The sequence below is a fragment of the Chinchilla lanigera genome, unplaced genomic scaffold, assembly GCF_000276665.1.
Source record: "Chinchilla lanigera isolate Chin_1 unplaced genomic scaffold, ChiLan1.0 scaffold00098, whole genome shotgun sequence".
Lineage (NCBI taxonomy): Eukaryota > Metazoa > Chordata > Mammalia > Rodentia > Chinchillidae > Chinchilla > Chinchilla lanigera.
In genome coordinates, this window is record NW_004955499.1 from 19,546 (window position 1) to 38,118 (window position 18,573).

At 40.4% G+C, this 18,573-nt stretch overlaps 1 protein-coding gene across 2 annotated transcripts in view; it reads right to left on the reverse strand.

The window, feature by feature from the left end:
- Positions 1–898: 898 nt before the first annotated feature.
- Positions 899–18,573, reverse strand: part of LOC102030443 (zinc finger protein 709-like) — a 30,078-nt gene continuing 12,403 nt past the window's right edge. The window contains exons 2-4 of one of the 2 annotated variants that reach the window (XM_013505620.1): positions 7,608–7,734; positions 7,210–7,270; positions 899–5,328 (exon numbers count right to left, since the gene is read on the reverse strand). In XM_013505620.1, the coding sequence (XP_013361074.1) occupies positions 2,778–5,328; positions 7,210–7,270; positions 7,608–7,734 (2,739 nt within the window). In that variant the 3' untranslated portion in view covers positions 899–2,777. Of the gene's footprint in view, positions 5,329–7,209; positions 7,271–7,607; positions 7,735–18,573 lie in introns of those variants that run through there. The other variant, XM_013505621.1, reaches the window with a different exon arrangement.

Sequence of the window (18,573 nt, forward strand, 5' to 3'; positions counted from 1 at the left end):
AAAGCACATGAGGCATTTAATATTTCATTATAAAATTGATATACATTTTTTTCAAAGTGTGGTGAATGCATGTAATACCCACACTTGGGAGGCTGAGGATAGACATGAATTCGAGGCCAGCCTGGGCTACATGGTGAAACACTATCTCAACAAAGCAAAGTAAGTAAATAAGACAAAGTTTGTATACTAATGCCCACCTGCTGGCCAATTTAATTGTCTAAGCATAATTAGGTTAGGATGAGATAATGCAACCACATGGTAAATTGAGCAGCTACTGAATTTAAGGATAAAACAACAGGTTATTTTACAATGCACTTCAGTACTAGGAAATAAGAAGGCAAAATAATTCAATGCAAAATAAGCCAGATGTCTCACACTGATAACATGCATGAATCTTATGCAGTGAAGTGACATCTCTTCCTTTAATCATTAGGCAGTGGTACTTATTGATGACAAAAACTATTATACAGCCAGACGTGGTGGTGCACGCCTGTAATCCCAGCACTTGGGAAGCTGAGGCAGGAGGATCGTTGCTAGTTCAAGACCAGCCTGGCCTACAAAGTGAGCTCAAGGCCAGCTTGAACTGCATAGTGAGACCCTGTCTCCAGAAAACCACTATACATTGTTCTCTAAAGTTAATAGAACATAGTTGAGTCATAAAAATGACTCAATTTCTATTTAATAACTGTTATGAGTTGCCCAGGTTAAGAAAACACCATTTCCCAAAGTACAAATGGTATTCACAGCATGAAAAACATAGAGGTTAATTATTGTACTGCACTGTATCTTCTTTGAGAAAATATATGGTTCTGATGAACTTCGGCAATGAGAGACACAAAAATACAGATTTTTTGGATGCTGGATTAAATAATGACCTCCAAAATAAATCATGGCAATATGAGCATGAAAAGTACAATTTAATGACAAAAAACACCTAATATTGTACACGTGATATTTATACCTCTGACGCAGAGAAAAGATAGGCAAAATTATGCCCACCATATAATCTGTAATTATGTTGGGACATGTATAGATATCTTCTTAGAATATTAAAAACATTTTTGCTATTTTACTTGTTTGAAAACAGATGAAAACTTAAGCACAGGTACAGAAGTAACTAGTATTAAAACTATAAAATATGACATTAAATTAAAAAATTTTGGTTGCTAGAATGGATTCAGTGCAGTAAGAGTTTAAACAGAAGCTAGTGGAAAATGACAACAGTTAAGGAAAATTTAATTTTGGAGTCATGTTACAGTACAATTACTAAAAGCAAAAGAAAACTAATAAAAATAACCTACAAAATAATGAACCCACTGGAATGTGAGAAATACAAGTCACTTCACCTGTGGGCCTTACATAGTGCAAAACAAAGAAAATTACAATGTAACCTAAGAGAAAATATTAAACTCCTGTGCTGTTGCTTACAAAGAGGTAGAGAATTACACAAGCACAGTATTTATTTGCGTTTTTTTTAAGACAGATTTTCACTATGTAGACCAGGCTGGCCTTAAACTATGCAGCACAAGTTGGCCACATACGATTTTCCTGCCTCAGCCTCCCAAGTGCTGGGACTACAGGCATGCACCACAATGCCTGGCTACAACATTTATTCTTAAAAGTGAACTTAAAATTATTTAATCCAGAGATCTACTCTAAGACTGAGTTTACAGTATTTACACTTTAGGATATCTTCTGTGGTTATGTATTTTCTGGAGGAATAATTGGCATCCCATTTTTACAACTTATTTTTTAGAATTAAACTATATGTGAAGTGATCAAAGGATCTGGGAATATGACTTATAACTGAGACCTCTGTATGCCCATACACATTTGCTACAATATACCTTCTTACGTGCAGGGCAACTAATAACTTGTATACACCCCTTATTAATAGTTTTTCATGACACTATTTGCAACATGAATTAAACCGAAATGACTACAGGTGTTGCAACCTTATATTGATATGAACTTCTCCACTATCCAATGCCATGTTTCATGAAAAGTAATGTGAAAATGAAGATTTCTCATGTTCTATACTTGTACTAATGCTCATGAGTTTGTACATTTTCTGATGTTATGGGCATCACACAATGCTATCTCCCATTATTTATGCAGGGTTTCTCTTTAATGAGAGTTCATGTATTTCAAAATCAGTGGAAGAACTGAAGGGTTTCCACATACATCTACTGTTTCCTATCTTGTGAGTTTTCATGTACTTGTTAATTGCAGAAAAACACCCACACTGCTCACGTATGTCCTGAGTCTCTTCACTATGAATTCTTTCGTGTATGTAATGATACCTGTGTGGACTGAAAGAGGTTTTATGCTGTTCGTAAGAAAAGGTTCTCCTCAGTCTGGTTCATGTCTAAGTCACTTCACACATTCCGTTATTGTACTCTCCCTTGTTACTGTGCATGATGCTTACTGAAATGGGTTTTTCTTTACTGTTTATATAGACTTTCACCCAAGTATAATTTATTTCATGTACTTGATAATATCCATCTGTACTAAATGTATTCACACATTGCTTACACACGTAACATTTCAAAAGTGTGTGTTCTTTCACATCTTCGGCAATGCCCATGTGAGCTGAAAGCCTCCCACATTGCTTTTATATATAAAAGTTTATTTCCCAGTGTGCTTTCATGTTTTAGACAAACAAAATGTGCTCTGAGTTTTCCCACACTGTTTACATAAATAGGATTTATTCCAGCATGTGAGTCCTTTCATGTTCTTGACAATCCAGCTGTGTGCTAAAGACTTTCCCACATTGCTTACACACGTTGTTTCTCTCCATTGTGAGTCTGTACATGCCGCTGACAATTTCTGCGTGATCTGAAAGCTTTCCCACATTGCTTACATATGTAGGGTTTCTCCCCAGTGTGAGTCCGCTCATGTTCTTGACAACAACTTTTTGTGATGAAAGCTTTCCCACAATGCCCACACACATAGGGTTTCTCCCCAGTGTGAGTCCGCTCGTGTTTTCGCCAACTATCTTGTCTGCTAAAAGCTTTCCCGCACTGGTTACATACATAGGGTTTCTCCCCAGTATGAACTCTTTCATGTATTCGACAACTATCAGGGGTGCTGAAAGCTTTCCCACACTGTTTACATACGTGGGGTTTCTCACCACTGTGAGCCCTTTCATGCATTCGCCACCTATCTTTTCTGCAAAAAGCTTTCCCACATTTGTTACATACATAAGGTTTCTCCCCAGTGTGAGTGCTTTCATGTATTTGACAACTATCAGGGTTGCTAAAAGCTTTCCCACATTTCTTACATACACAAGGTTTCTCCACAGTGTGATTTTTTTCATGTATCCGACAACTACCATATCTACTAAAGGCTTTTCCACACTGTGTACATACATACGGTTTCTCCCCAGTGTGAGTCCGTTCATGATTATGACAAACACCACTTGTGGTGAAAGCTTTGCCACATTGCTTACATGCATAAGGTTTCTCCCCAGTGTGAATTCTTTCATGAATTTGACAGTTACGATGTGTGCTGAAAGCTTTTCCGCACTGCTTGCATACATAAGGTTTCTCACCAGTGTGAGTCCGTACATGTGCTTCACAATCTCTGTGTCTGACAAAAGCTTTCCCACATTGCTTACATACATAGGGTTTCTCCCCAGTGTGAATTTTTTCATGTATTCGACAGTTATCGTGGGTACTGAAAGCTTTTCCACATTGCTTACAAATATAGGGTTTCTCCCCAGTGTGAGTACTTTCATGTCTTCGCCACGTCTTGTATATGCTGAAAGCTTTCCCACATTGCTTGCATGCATAGGGTTTTTCCCCAGTGTGACTTCTTTCATGTATTCGACAACTATCATGGGTGTTGAAAGCTTTCCCACATTGCTTACATACATAGGGTTTCTCCCCAGTGTGAGTCCGTTCATGTGACTGACAATCTCTGTGTCTGCTAAAAGCTTTCCCACAGTGCTTACACACATAGGGTTTCTCCCCAGTGTGAATCCGTACGTGTGTTTGACAATCTGTTTGCCTGTTAAAAGCTTTCCCACATTGCTTACATGCATAGGGCTTCTCCCCAGTATGAATCCGTACATGCATTTGCCAGTTTTCTTTTCTAGTAAAACCTTTCCCACATTGCTTACACACATAGGGTTTTTCCCCAGTGTGAGTCCGTTCATGTATTCGCCAACTTGCTTTCCTAGTGAAAGCCTTCCCGCACTGCTTGCATACATAGGGTTTCTCTCCAGTGTGAGTCCTTTCATGTACTTGACAATGACTGTGTTGGGTGAAAGCTTTCCCACATTGCTTGCATGCATATGGTTTCTCTCCAGTGTGAGTCCTTTCATGTTCTTGACAAGAACTTTTTGTCCTGAAGGCTTTCCCACACTGCTTACATACATAGGGCTTCTCTCCAGTGTGAGTCCTTTCATGAACTTGACATCTACTGTATGTGCTGAAAGTTTTTCCACATTGTTTACACACATAGGGTTTCTCCACAGTGTGAGTCCATTCATGTGTTTGACAAATACCACGTGTGCTGAAACCTTTTCCACAATGTTTACATACATAAGGTGTCTCACCACTGTGAGTCTTTTCATGTACTCGCCAACTGTCTTGTCTGCTGAAAGCTTTTCCACATTGCTTACATACATATGGTTTCTCCTTAGTGTGACTCCTTTCATGTCTTTGACAAACACTGTGTGTGCTGAAAGCTTTTCCACAGTGTCTACATGCATAGGGTTTATCCCCAATGTGAGTTCTTTTATGATTACCTAACGAATTGTTAGTGGAGGACTTTGCATAGTGTTTAGCAACATGGGCTTTTTCTCTAGAGTGAGATTCTTCATGTGTCTGAATATCATGGTGAGAATAAAAACCTTCTAACAAAGGTATACATACATACATATTCAGTTCACTGTGACTTCTTTCACTGATTTGAATATCACTGGGTGTAATGAATAATTTCACATCTTCCTTGTATACATCTGGCTTCTCTGCAATGGTCCATTCATCAGTGCAATCACAGTAGGATTTGGCAAACGGCATATGTTCATGGGGTTTTCCCCCAGGACTTGTCTGTGCATGTTTTGGAAAGAAATGGAGTTTTATGCAGGCTTTCCCACGTTTCTTACAGGCAGACAGCTTTTCCTGAAATCCTTGCTGCTCATATGGTTTGATGAGCTGATCTGCTGATGAATGACCAACCAGGAGCCTTCTAGAGGAAAGGCTTTCACCTGGTTTTATACCAACAACTTTCATGTGCATGTTCTTATCTGGCATCCAAGCAATCATTTCTCCATGTTGGTACCATAATTTATATTGACAGAATTGCTCTATCTCTTCACTTCTGTAAAAAGGGAAAGTAACAAAACAACCAATCACACTTCATAGTGTCTTTTCATAATGATTCACCATGTAGACATCTGCTTTTCAGTCTCCTAATATTTAATCACCAAGTTACTAGGCACTCTTACTGTGCACTCTGATGGCTTAGAAATAGCTGTACCCAAGCAGTAGGATTCATTTGGGAGTTTATAGTCAAAATGTTTGCAATACACAATACTTACTTTCATTTTGAGGAATTAGAACACATCTTGATGAAACATGTTCTGTGTATTGATATGTTTTGGAACCTTTCCCTCCACGAATCCATTCCCTCCTCTTCCACTGAGCCTCCTCACCCACTCCAAAGTATCTGCCTCTCTCTTTTCCACCATCTCTCCTATATTTACTCCTTAAATCATATTTTGGGATTCTCATGCAAAATACAAGTTATGATACTGAAATTTCTCTGACTTATTTAATCTAACATTATACATGCTAGATCCATCCATATTTTGGCAAGTGAAATCACTTCATTCTTTTGTGGATGAGTACTATTCCACTATGTATACATACTTGTTTTTCAGTGATGGAAATTGAACCAGAGTTTTAACACTGACATACATCCACAGGCTTTTCCATTTTTATTTTTAAACAGAATCTCATCAATCATTAAGTTGCCCAGGCTAAGCATGAATGCATGATCATCCCAGAGTTCTAGGGTTCCAAGCAAACCCCTTTATGCCCAGGCTACCCCATATTTCTGTAATCAACTCATCTGTGAATGGGCACTTAGGCTTTTTCCAGAACTTAGCTTTTCTAATTTGGGCTGCAAGAAAGGGGTATTTATGCATCACCCTAATATGATAGTTTAACTTTGTGGGGAATATATGCAGTGAAAGTACAGCTGGATAAAATGGAATTTCTATTTTCCTTTTTGTAGAGTCTCTATACACATTTGTATGGATGGTATACCATGTTGACAGTCCCACAAATAATATGGGGCTGTGCCTTCTAATATTTTGGAGTGTGAATGGGCTGTGTGCTTTGGAGGACTGCTTGAAAATAACTATGATCAAGACAGTGGCATTCACTTGGATTTTCAATACACCCACAACCTTAGCAATTTTTCAAATAATGAATGTGTAGCACACTGAAGTACAGATAGTATTACTGATATAATTTATTTGCTATGACAGTTGTCTTTTAAAAACACATGTGTATATAATTATAACTCACCTCTCAGTGCATATACAAAATTTATTTTATATACTACTGTTCTCAATGCCTAATTTCAAAAGAAAGGATTGTGCTTATACTGTTTGAACCATATTTCATGCCTACAGCTTATAATCTGAGCAACTACATGAAGATAACAATACACTATGTATTAATCACTGTTAATCCCCTATTATCTTGTTTTGAAATTTTGTATCATCATTTTTGTTTTCTCTCTTTAAAATAAAAAAAATTAAAAATGCAATTTCCTTTAACGTATCTATAAATCTGAGCATTGAATATAATTTGTACTTTTTAAATTTTATTTTACTCTGTGGTTGAGACTGGCATTGAAAAGACTATGTGTACCAGGCTGGTCTGAAACTTTTGGCAATTTTACTGCCTCAGCCTCCAGAGTGTGGGGATTACAGGCAGGTACCACCACACCTGGATATTCTTTTACATTAGCTCAAAGGTATCACTTTCGGCATAATATCAGTATCCCCTACATTTCAGATATTGGAATATTTTAAATATTGAATTGTCAGATTAGAGATGTTGAACATGTGTAATTACTTAGAGAAATTTTGTGAGATTAAAGAAATTTGAACACGGTTTTGTTTGTGTACTTTGCTTAGCTTTACTATTCTAACATTTGAGGAACATTCTTCTCATGCGTGCAGATTACCTTAGACCTTTCTTGCAATTTCTGTACTCATCTTCAATTTGCTGGTCATCTGAGATTCTTCCTAATTTATAGAAAGAGAAATAAAATGATGACTTACTACATCTATGAAAATCAGTAGATTCCAGTTAGATACAAGGTAAATTGTGATCATGCCTAGAACATGAATCCTAACATTTCCCTTTTCTTTGTCTTTCCATTTTTTTGAGACAGAGTGTTACTACATAGTGCAGGCTGACCTTCACCCTACTTATGTAGCCCAGGCTAGCCTTGAACTCATAGTTATCCTCCTGCTTCGGCCTACTGAGTGCAGGGTCCAATTTCTCATGAAGGAAACTGCACTGATGAACACCAACCAATGCTCTCTGACTACATAAATGAAAAACTTATATCTTCCTTACCTACGGCAGCCAGGTTCCTAAAGGTTTCCCACATCACATCTCTGTAGAGCTTCTTCTGGGATGGATCCAGCAAAGCCCACTCCTCCCTGGTGAAGTTCACAGCCACATCCTCGAAGGTCACGGCCTCCTACATCACCAGAAATGTATTTCCGGGAAGAACAGTGAGATTTACAACAGGAAACATCCCAACTCTACTCATAAGAAGCTCATATGAGGTTGAGTTTTCCAAATGTTTACTTCATGTCTTGGTCATCAAACACTTATTCTCCATCCATATACACTCCTCATACAGGAAGTTTGATGTTACATTGGAATTCAGTGATAGAGCAACAACACAATGGGAATTCTGCTTCTCCTGTTGGTTAAACCCAGATTTACTGGTAGAAAGTCACTAAAGCATGGGTCACAGAAGGAGCCTACAAGTCAGAATCCAAGAGAAAAAAGGAGAAAAACATCTGATGAATTACTCTGAGGGATCAAAGAAAATATCTTTTCTTTCCTCAACTTATTATCTACGGAACTGATCCCTTTCTTCTCTGATACTATTTAGACAGCATTTTGAAACTTCAACCTGCTTTCATAGACACACTAAGCAAAATTTATGAATGATAATATGGAAAGCTGATGATGACAACTACTTTCTGTTGGAAAATGTCTAAGAACTGTGAAATTAGATTAAAGAAGCCATATTATCCTGTGGCTCAGTGTCCTGAAAGGGGCATAAGGGAGAGAAATGGAAGGATGCATATGATGAAAATATATATGAAATGTACTGATCACCAATACTGTGCAAACTTAAAAAGCAATAATACTGAAAGGAAAAGCTGAACAAAAAGTCTTTTCACTTCCAAAAACCGCTTCAAGTGTGACAGTTTCTTTAAGGAAGAGAAAAAGTTTCAAAGTCCACTCTGTAGGGCAATGTTCTGTTACTAAAGAAAAAAACAAGTAGACTGCAGGGAAGGAAGAGTCTTCAGTGGGCTCACATGTAAATAGAACGTCTATTTGATGTTAAGTGAATGTTAAGTAAAGTCTTTGTTACTTTTTTCTTGCTCCTGAGAAAATATAGCCAACACCCAAAATTAAAGGAAAAGAGGTTAATTTGGCGACAGTTTGTAGAGTTTCTGGTGCATGCTGGGCTGGCTTCAGGCAAGAGGGCAGGGCAGAGAGGCATTGCAGAGGAGAAACAGCCCGTGGCAGGCACCAAGCAGCCAAAGCAGCAAGCAGCAACAGCATCTCTTTCTGCCCCTTATATTTTATCTGGGCTAGTAGCATTCACACCCTTAATATTAGCATCTCACTGACAATCAGGTCCCAGCATCATATTGTAGATCTTTCCATGTCTAAAAAGCTCTACCTATGAGCACATAAGATTTTGGTGGGACATCTAGAAGAAGCCATGAAAGAATACTGATTCATGATAGAGCTCTTATGTCACAAATCACAGTCTATTTAAGGCAGGGAGAAACAGATGTTTTAATCTTCATATGCCTTGTATAAGAATTAAATTATGTCTGGGTTGGGGGTTTAGTTCAGTGGCACAGCGCCTGCCTGGCAAGCGCAAAGTCGTGAGTTTGATTCCCGGTACTGGAAAAAAAAAAAGAATTAAATTATGTCTGAAAAGGGAAACATAATCTTGAACACTTTAAGAAATCACAGTGAAATATCTTTTGAAAATGAAAAAGTGTTTGCCCAGAAGAAAATCATGAACCTATCAGAATTCGAGGGACAAATACAAACCTACATAAATCCTGGGAGGTAAAGGAGTCAAGAAATGAAAAAAAATATGCAGTGTATGCACAAAGAATTTCCAAACCAAGAAAAAAGGAAAATGTAAGAAATAAGAGTAAAACATATAAACATAAAGAGAAAACACCAAATAGAAAACAAGGTACCTGACCTTGTCTTAGGAAATAGACAAAGTAAGTGGAATTTTAGAAAGATGCCCATAGTAGGTACACTTGTGAATAAATGAAAGGTCACATGGCACACTCCAGAGCCATATTCTCTACTATGGTACATTCCAAAATGTACACACTAGTGACTTCATATGAATTCAGAAAATACGTGTTTTAGTTTTTGGAGACAAATGTCATTTCTCAGCTATGAACAAGTAAATCTGCAACAACTTCAACCATCTGGGCCCTAGGCTTGAGAAGAAACAACTCTGCCCTGACACAAATGTCAGCCTGTGTGAAACACAGTGAGACAAAGAAACCACATAGCATACTTTTCCATACAATTTCTGTAGGACAAATTGAATGTTTCAAAGTGGCAAATGTCAAAGAACATTGCATAGTGACAAGTATACAGACAGTAAATTCCTAAGCAGCAGCACAGGAAACAGGACAGTGTTACCCATGGGGAAGACAAGGACGAGCCCAGTAGGGTTTCCCTGGATGCTCTTGTCCCTGCCCAAGGCTCAGCTGTAAAACCTTCTGAGGCTCCCCATGATATTTATGTGGTTATGATTGTTAAATCTCGCCAAAGCTTTTCTGAGAATAAATTTAATTGCAAAATATATAGTGTAGTTCAGAACATCAGAGAGGGACAAGGCGGTCATTCGAGCTAATTAACGAATGCACCTCCTCCTTGTGCTGCAATATCCTACGCATCCTTAAGAAGTGGCCTTCCTCGTCACCCTTGTGAAACAGGGTAAAGGAAACCATGTGGAATATTACTCACACCCCTGAGGACTGCGGTGTGCCGAAAGAGTGCAGAACGAGCCTGGCCTGACAGGTTACCAAGGCGAGCAGGGATCAGAGTGACGCTCACTCTGCTCGCAGTGTGGGGCAAAGTATCTATCGGGTCCTGAACACCTAGGCTTCTGGTTACTTCGTCCTCAACCGCGACACAAAAGGAATGAGTGCTGAGGGTCAGATGTTGTCACTAAGAATCGAATGGTGACTTGTGCACTTCCATCTCCAGCTCACCCGGAAAGGGAGAGAAGGATTGCTTCTTCCTCAACAGTGAAAAGCACGCTGACTTAACATCCAATCCCTTGCAGACCAATTGCAGTACAAAGAGCTGGACAGACAGAAGTGTAAGTTGCTCTGCAGAAAGTCAGGGACGGAACAAGGATAGGAATGTGTCACATGTTCTAATGAACAATGTTAGGAGGACTCTCCTTGGCCAGGTGTTCGCTGTCCTAAACTTTGGTGAGTTTTTCCTCTGCCAGTTCTGCCAGGTTCTCAGTGAGAATCAGAGAAAAACTGTTGCATACGTCAGATAGGGTTCGGCAGAACAAAGCACCTTTGAAAATTCTCATGTTTAAAGAGCATGAATCAAGTGTGAGCTGCCCACCTTTCCCCCGAGCATCAGAGCTTCTCTCATTCCCGTTGAGTAGTCATGGCCTGCTCTGTGCCTAATAACTGACATCTGTTTTGTTGTTGTTTTGTTTTTTAAACCAAGAATTAAACTCAGGACCTTGCGCTTGCCAGGCAGGGACTTGTGCAGCTGAGCTACATCCCTGGACCCCATCTGTTTGTTTTAAAAAACTACTTCTTTAAGCCCACAACTCAACTGACCCTAAGAGTCATTTCTGTAATAAATACTAAGCACCTTACAAGCTTAGAAGTGCCTCTCTTTTTTAAATGGTATAATTTTCATCTGTTTGAAGGTGTTTGCACCTTCAGAGTGCTGAAATGCATTACTCACTTTAAATTACCAATTTGAACAAGCCAGGCATGGTGGCGCACACCTGTAAGCCCAGCAGTCAGGAAGCTGAGGCAGGAGGATCATTGTGAGTTCAAGACCAGCCTGGGCTACAAAGTGAGCTCAAGGCCAGCCTGAACTGCATGGTGAGACTCTGTCTCAAAAAGACTAAATAAATAAGTAAATAAGTAAGTTACCCATTTGAAGCAGTGATAAAGGACACTGGTGGCATCTAAAGTGTACACGAGGGACATGTTCTTGCGGGCATTCTCAGTGGCCAGTCACAGCACAGGAGCGAGGAGAGCACACACTGAATACCACACTGTATGGATTATGTGCCAAGAGCTCCTAAGTACCTTTAATTCTGTGAAAGAGGGAATGAGAAACTAAAGAAGAAACCAAAGAAAAGAGGAAGTTGGGAGGTAGGGTGCAAAGTACAAAGGACAGATGGATGGAAGGGAAAATATGGAGCCCTCGCATCACTACTAACAGGTCTAGACAAAAGTCCTCTGAGGGAAGAGCTCTGTGGGTGAGGCGTTTTCATGCTGCTCTGAGCCTTGTTCCTGAGGGCACTGGGACTACAGTACGCAGGGATGTTCCAGGAACTTTTCTTATTTCAAAAACTGAGAGAGAAGTAAATGGCAAAGGAAGAGCTGAAGGTCATTTACGACCACAGGAAGGTAAACTGCACCTGAGAAAGGACATCTGCCGTCCCTCAGGGAGCGGACCTTCCGATGGCAGCCACAGCAGACACAACGACAACTCAATTACCGACGAGGTACGACACGGTGAGGAAATGTCTTCTCACTGAAGTTTAACATTAACTGCAAAATGTGGCAGAGACAATTCTGAGTTTTATTTGGTCTCACACAACACAAGGTGCAAAAGTACTATTGTCACTAACATTCTATAACGGAAGAGATACGTGCGAGTTTTGTTCTTGGCACTGAGACATAATTTTGGGTTACAGAGGTTTCAGCCAATAGTTGGCCGGCTCCAAGTAAGGGTGGCATTGCACACAGGAAGCTTGGCATGCCATGGCAGTGGGAAGCAATTATTATACCCTTTGAAGCCAAACCCACAACTTTTCCTACCAGGAAACTTTTCCTACCAGGCTTTACCCCCTAAATCACACCCAGCTATAAACCTATGAAAGGACTCACCCAGCTCACTCCCATGATCCAGTCAAAACCCCCCAAAACCCCACCTAAGAGTGCATGACGTTTGGCAGAATATCTAGATTTAAACAAAAACACTTTCCCAGGACAGAGCCCCAAGATAGTCACAGTGACACGGGCAACGGCACACAACGTAACACGGGGCAGGAAAAGGCGCACACAGTGAGCTGACCCCGTACCCAGGAAGAAGGGCTGAGTGGGGCAAGTCTGAGGCACATGTGATTAGCTGGGTCACTCGCGTGACACAGCAGTGGAGGCAGAGCAGGCAGAGGAGCTGGGATTATCACACAACGTTAACTCTAGAGGCGGGGAAAGCAGACAGCAGGGACGCGGACGGGTGGGAGGCGTTCGCTCCACACAGCACCCTCACCAGCAGACTCCCAGCACCGGAAACAGGGGCGGCGGCAGGGACAGCACAGGGAGCACTGTCAGAGCGGTCACAGGACGGCTGAGAGGCAAGGAGCACACGCGAGGCTGCTGTGCCCGCTGGGAGCCAAACCACGAGGAGACACAATGCGGAAAACTTAGGCTGCGGCACGGCTCAGAGGGCAGCTTCATCGTCTGCTGCCGAACAGCTTGCCAGAGCCGACAGTCTCCTCGCCATCTCTTTAGAAATAAAGGTCTTGACATTCACGGTGGTGACTGACTGTCTTCAGGGCTTCAGCCAGAGCTTCACAACGAGTTGGGTTTATTAACACTGACCGCAGGAAGGGGCAGGCGGCTGGAGTCACGGCAGACAGCAGACGAGGATCAGGTTATGGCACACTGCAGACTGCACATGTCCTAGGAAACCCATACTCGAATCGGGTCGCTTTATAAAATGTTTTCCCTGAGAGTCTGATGATTTCTTGGTAAATTAGAATATACTAACTTATATTTACTTTATATCTACATTATTGTTATTCTCTCCACACGCCAAACTTCCTATTCCATAGGAAAGGTAAGGAGCTGGGAATGGCCCTACACTTGTGCAGACACAGCCTCTAAAATATCTAAAGGAAGACAATCACAATTTCATTGTCAAAACAGGCAACTTAGCAGAGTTTGTTCTGCTGGGCAACCAGCATAAAATTAAAAATTCTATGGAACTCAAGTACTAAAAACATAATGTTACAACATATTTAAAATATAAGGAATTTTTTAACACATTAATACCTAAGTAGATGATGGATGCTGCAAGTTCTGAAAGATTTCAGAAATGCAATGGAGCAAATATTTCCTCCAATGCATTTAATATTCAGACAGATACATTCAGAATGTTCACAAAAGAGAGACTGAGTAGGCAACTTTTTTTGTTGTTTTTTTTTTTTGTCTTTTTGAGATAGGGTCTTGCTATGCAGGTAAGGCTGGCCTTGAGCTCACTTTGTAGCCCAGGCTGGTCTCGAACTTGCAACAATCCTCCTGCCCCAGCCTCCCGAGTGCTGGGATTACGGGCGTGCGCCACCACACCCAGCTTAGGCAACTCTTATAAGAAATTCTTTTCAGACATCTATCTTTTTATGCTTTATGAAAAATATAAAAATTGTATTTGCAAAATACAACTATTATACTGACTGTAATAAAGTAAAACTAGAACTGGGCATGGTGGCACATGCCTGTAAACCCAGCACTCAGGAGGCTGAGACAAGAGGATCATCATGAGTTTGAGGCCAGCCTGGGCTACAAAGTGAGTTCAAAGTCAGCCCGAATTGTGTAGTGAGACGCTGTCTTAAAAAAAACAAAAAAAAACAAAAAAAAACAAAAAAAAAAAACTAGAAATTATAAGGAAGAAACAGCTTTACATATGTTACATGTTTTTTAAATACATGTGGGGTGGAAATAATCCAGAACCTCAGTCTCACAGTCTGTGCTAGACCACTACACTGCTTCCAATTCGACTCATTTGCTTGACACAATAAACATTATTAAATAATCTATTATTTCATTAACAAGTAGAGAAATAAACTTAGACACATTTACAATTACACAGTATTTTTTGTTTACAATGTTAAAGTCTGGAAAAATATGTTTATTTCAATATACAACATAGAAAAACATATGCTTGGCTCCATCAGAAACTTACAACCAATACTCAAAGAGGCATAAATATACTGGGTTAGGGTTAGGATGAATCATTATAAGGAAGGGACAACAGCAAAACTGAAAATGAAAATGAAAAGTAATTACGACTATCATGGATATCAAATGTTTGAAAAAGGGCCCCACTGGCTGGCCCTGACAGGCCATGATCCTCTGGCCTTACATCCGCTTCTGACTGCGGTGGTTACAGGTGCACACTTCTAGTCCTAACTAAGCAACATACTGCGGGACCAAAAAATGTAACAAAATTAGGATTTATTGACTTTTACCATGTAGATAAACAAATGCTAAGAAATATAGAAATTTTCACATCTGATATTAAAAGAAGGGCGATGCTGGAATAACAAGGAAACTATCAAACACGAGGTGTTAATCTAAATCTTCTCTCTGTATAGTCATCACACAGAGGGTTTATAAGTAATTCTGCAAAACAATGTATTGCTCAAAATGCAGTTCTGCCATTATGTAATATACATGCTAATTCCCCATGATGACATATTATATCATATTATTATATTTAACTCAAACCTAAGAAATGCTTATAAAGACAGTGAATTATAGACACAGTACTTCATAGGCAGATTTTCAATACAGGACAAAGCATTACCTATTGAAATACAAGTTCTCAAAACAGAACAGTTTCTCTTGTTGGCAGGTAGCTAACTGATAACAGGACTGCTATCAGACCTAGGGTGTGTGAGGTGCCAGGGTCAACCCACAATAACATATGCACACACACACGTACATGCACGCGTGTGCGCACACACACACAAAGCTACCTCATAGGAAGGTGGTGCTTATCTGATCAAAGGTAACGATATATCAGCATCAGAAACCTTCGATAAAATTCACAACAGAAATCAACAAAGAAAAACCTCATCTGATTATCTGAACCTTGGCATAAATGTACTTTCCAAAATTCAATTTATATTCATTGCTCCTTAAAGGCCTCCAAAGAAAAAATTAAATGAAAGTGAATTACTAGATAAAACACATGGATCATAACACTAGCACATGGGTCCCTGAATGAAGGTACTGTCTAGGTGTTATGTTACAGTCAGAAATAGGCATGTTCGCTGTCCCTACTACTCAGTCACACGAGACCAAAATGAGTATGTGCTGTTATAAGCAAGAAACAGAAAATAATGACATGCGCATTGGGGTGAAAGAGGCAAAATCACTACCCATCAATGATGCATGAATCAAGATGTCGTGTTTTAGGAGAATAAAAGGAGAACCCTGCTGCCAACACACGATCAACTGGAAAAAATCATAGTTTCTCAAGGTCTTAACATTCACTAAAATTATGTCAATTTAATAGAGCTAGTTATTCTCAACAAAAAATTAATTGTTGAGAATCACTCCAAATCATTTAGATCTCAACCTCAATACACTAAACACAAAGCAACTTGCTGGTCTTTTTAAAAATCAGGTTAGGTATATCAGTATTTATTAAAATATTCAATATTTATTAAAATACTTATTTTAAAAATCCATTTTGTTGAGAAAGTGCTGGCAAGAGCTGGCGTGATGCCACGTAGTTCAGGGACACAGCAGGAAAATGTCAACGCATGGCTGACGTCACACGAAGCACGGCATGGGCTCACATCTGCAGCAGCTGCAGATCTGAGGCGCCGCATGTTACCAATACTGCAGCAGTGTTCGGAGAGTTTGTTTGCAATTCTTTGTCCTCCAACTGAAATCTCCACAAACTGTGAGCTAAATAAACTTTTCCTTCTTTAAATTTGGGCACTGGGTATTTTGTCTCGGCAACAAGAGAAAAATAACTAAGACAGTTACCAAGAACTTTACACACCCAAACTCTCACTGTGTGTCTAACTCAAACTTGAGAGCCATAATTTTGCCACTAGCTCCTGTGTGACTCCTGAGATTGTTGAGGGTGCCACCAGCTTGTGATGCTTTTTTGTGCAGTAACCAGGAAGAATGTCCCTTCCTTTCCATGTACCCGTTGTCAGGGGTAAAAGTGGCTGAGGATGAAGAGCTCAGCATAGTAATTCTTAATCGGCTGCATTTGGTCATCAACCTGCAGTTTTCAGAGTATGCTACTCCCTGCCCCCTCAGCAATGGCAAAGAGGGTTTGACCAGCCAGATTCCTCATAAGCCCAAAGGTGCTCAGCTTTCCGTGCTTGCTTTGGTCAGCCTGATCTTGCTGTATAGGGCATAATTCTGGCTTGAAGCTGAGGCTCCTCTGGCTCATACTTTAAAAGTTATACTATCAGGTATAGGAGGGAGACTTGGTAGGGAGCTGGTCTGCTAACTGCTCATAGAGGAATATCATTATCTCGGGTGAGTTGATGCAGGGGTCTGGGCACTCAGATCTGACGGCAAAGCTAGGACAACAGCCAAGGGTTTGGTAAACATGCAAGCTGCCTTGAGGGAGCACGGCCATGATAACGGGATGTGACAAAAGGCCTCTGCCACAGGCTGCAGGAGGAGAGTCAGCATCGTCTGCAGGCAGAACAGATGCTCTGAGTCACAGATGACTGGGCCAGAGATTTCAGGCCATACTTGGCTGGCTCCAACGCAGAGTGGCACATGGCACAGGGCAACCACTCATGGCAGCTGTACTCCCTCACGAAAAGAGCCACTGCAATAAGCATTTCATTATTTAAACAGTTTCTACAAACTATCCAAGACTGTATAGGCCGTGTGAGAGATGGGCCCATGTCTCTTTCCAGTCACACCCAAGTGACATTTACATGAGGACTGTCCACTTCAAACAGAGCATCAGCTACTGGTCTGCATGCCGTCCCTCTGGGAAGTTGCCATTTGAAAGATTACTGCAGTTTTTCCTTCAAAAATAAGCAATTCCTCCTCCAAATTTCTTAGCATTCCAAACACACTAATGGAAACTTTATTCTTACTGCTTTCAACGCTGCTGAATTAACAATGGCATTCAGCCATCTTGTTGACTGCTCAACCACTGAAACTCATTTCCCACAATGTGAAACATTTTTTTCAGATTTTCTCCTATATTATCAACACCAAACAATGGTGTTTACACATGAAAAACTAATTGAAAATATAGGCATTTACTGTCATCACAATGAAGACCAGGACTGAGGACACAACTTGTGGGTTTGAAACCCTGCTTTCCATACATGGACTGAATTCAGCATTAGTGGGTGTCTCACCCAACTGCCTGTTACTGGGACAGAACACCCCAGACCCAATACACAAAGGAGATTTCATGACTCACAGTTTCAGTCCATGGTGTGCTGGGAATAAGGCAGAAAGAGGAGGGCGAGAAGCATGGTGGGAGGAAGGTGCCCGGAAGCAGACAGAAGGGCGAAGATGGAGGACAGGATGTGCTTTCTCAAATCACACTGGAGTGACCACCTCCATCCAGCTTCAAGATCCTCAAAATGCATTCAGTTACTGAGCACATCGATGGGTGAATTCACTGATGAACACATGGCCCCCATCATAAAAACAGATGTAGAAAAATCTGGAATAGGGGCTGGGGATTTAGCTCAGTGGCAAAGCGCCTGCCTGGCAAGTGCAAGGTCGTGAGTTCGGTTCCCAGTACCGGAGAAAAACCAAAAAATAAAATAAAATAAAATAGAAAAATCTGGAATAAAATCCAAATGGTCCTTAGGATGCAAACCCTGAAGAAAATAGGTGGAAGGAATGATACACGAATTTCATAAAACCTATTTATGACAAACCAATGGTTAAGATCACAGTAAACTGGGGAAAAGTGGAACATTCACTCTGAAATCAGTAAAATGATAAGGGTGCCCACTACCACCGATTTTATTCAGTAACGTATCACAACCAGCCAGAGGAGTCAGGCAAGAGACAGGAACAAAAGGGCTCTTTAGCAGAACAAAGAATTCAAATTACCATTCCTTGTGGAGGACATGATAGGCTACACAGAAGAACCAAAACATTTCACTGAAAAATTCTTAAAGGTGGTAACAAATTTGAGCAAAGCCTCAGGGTGCAACATCCACAAACAAAAATCAAGAGTATTCATGTACACTCAACAAAATCATAGAATCAAGAGTATAGGGGGGCTGGGGATTTAGCTCAGC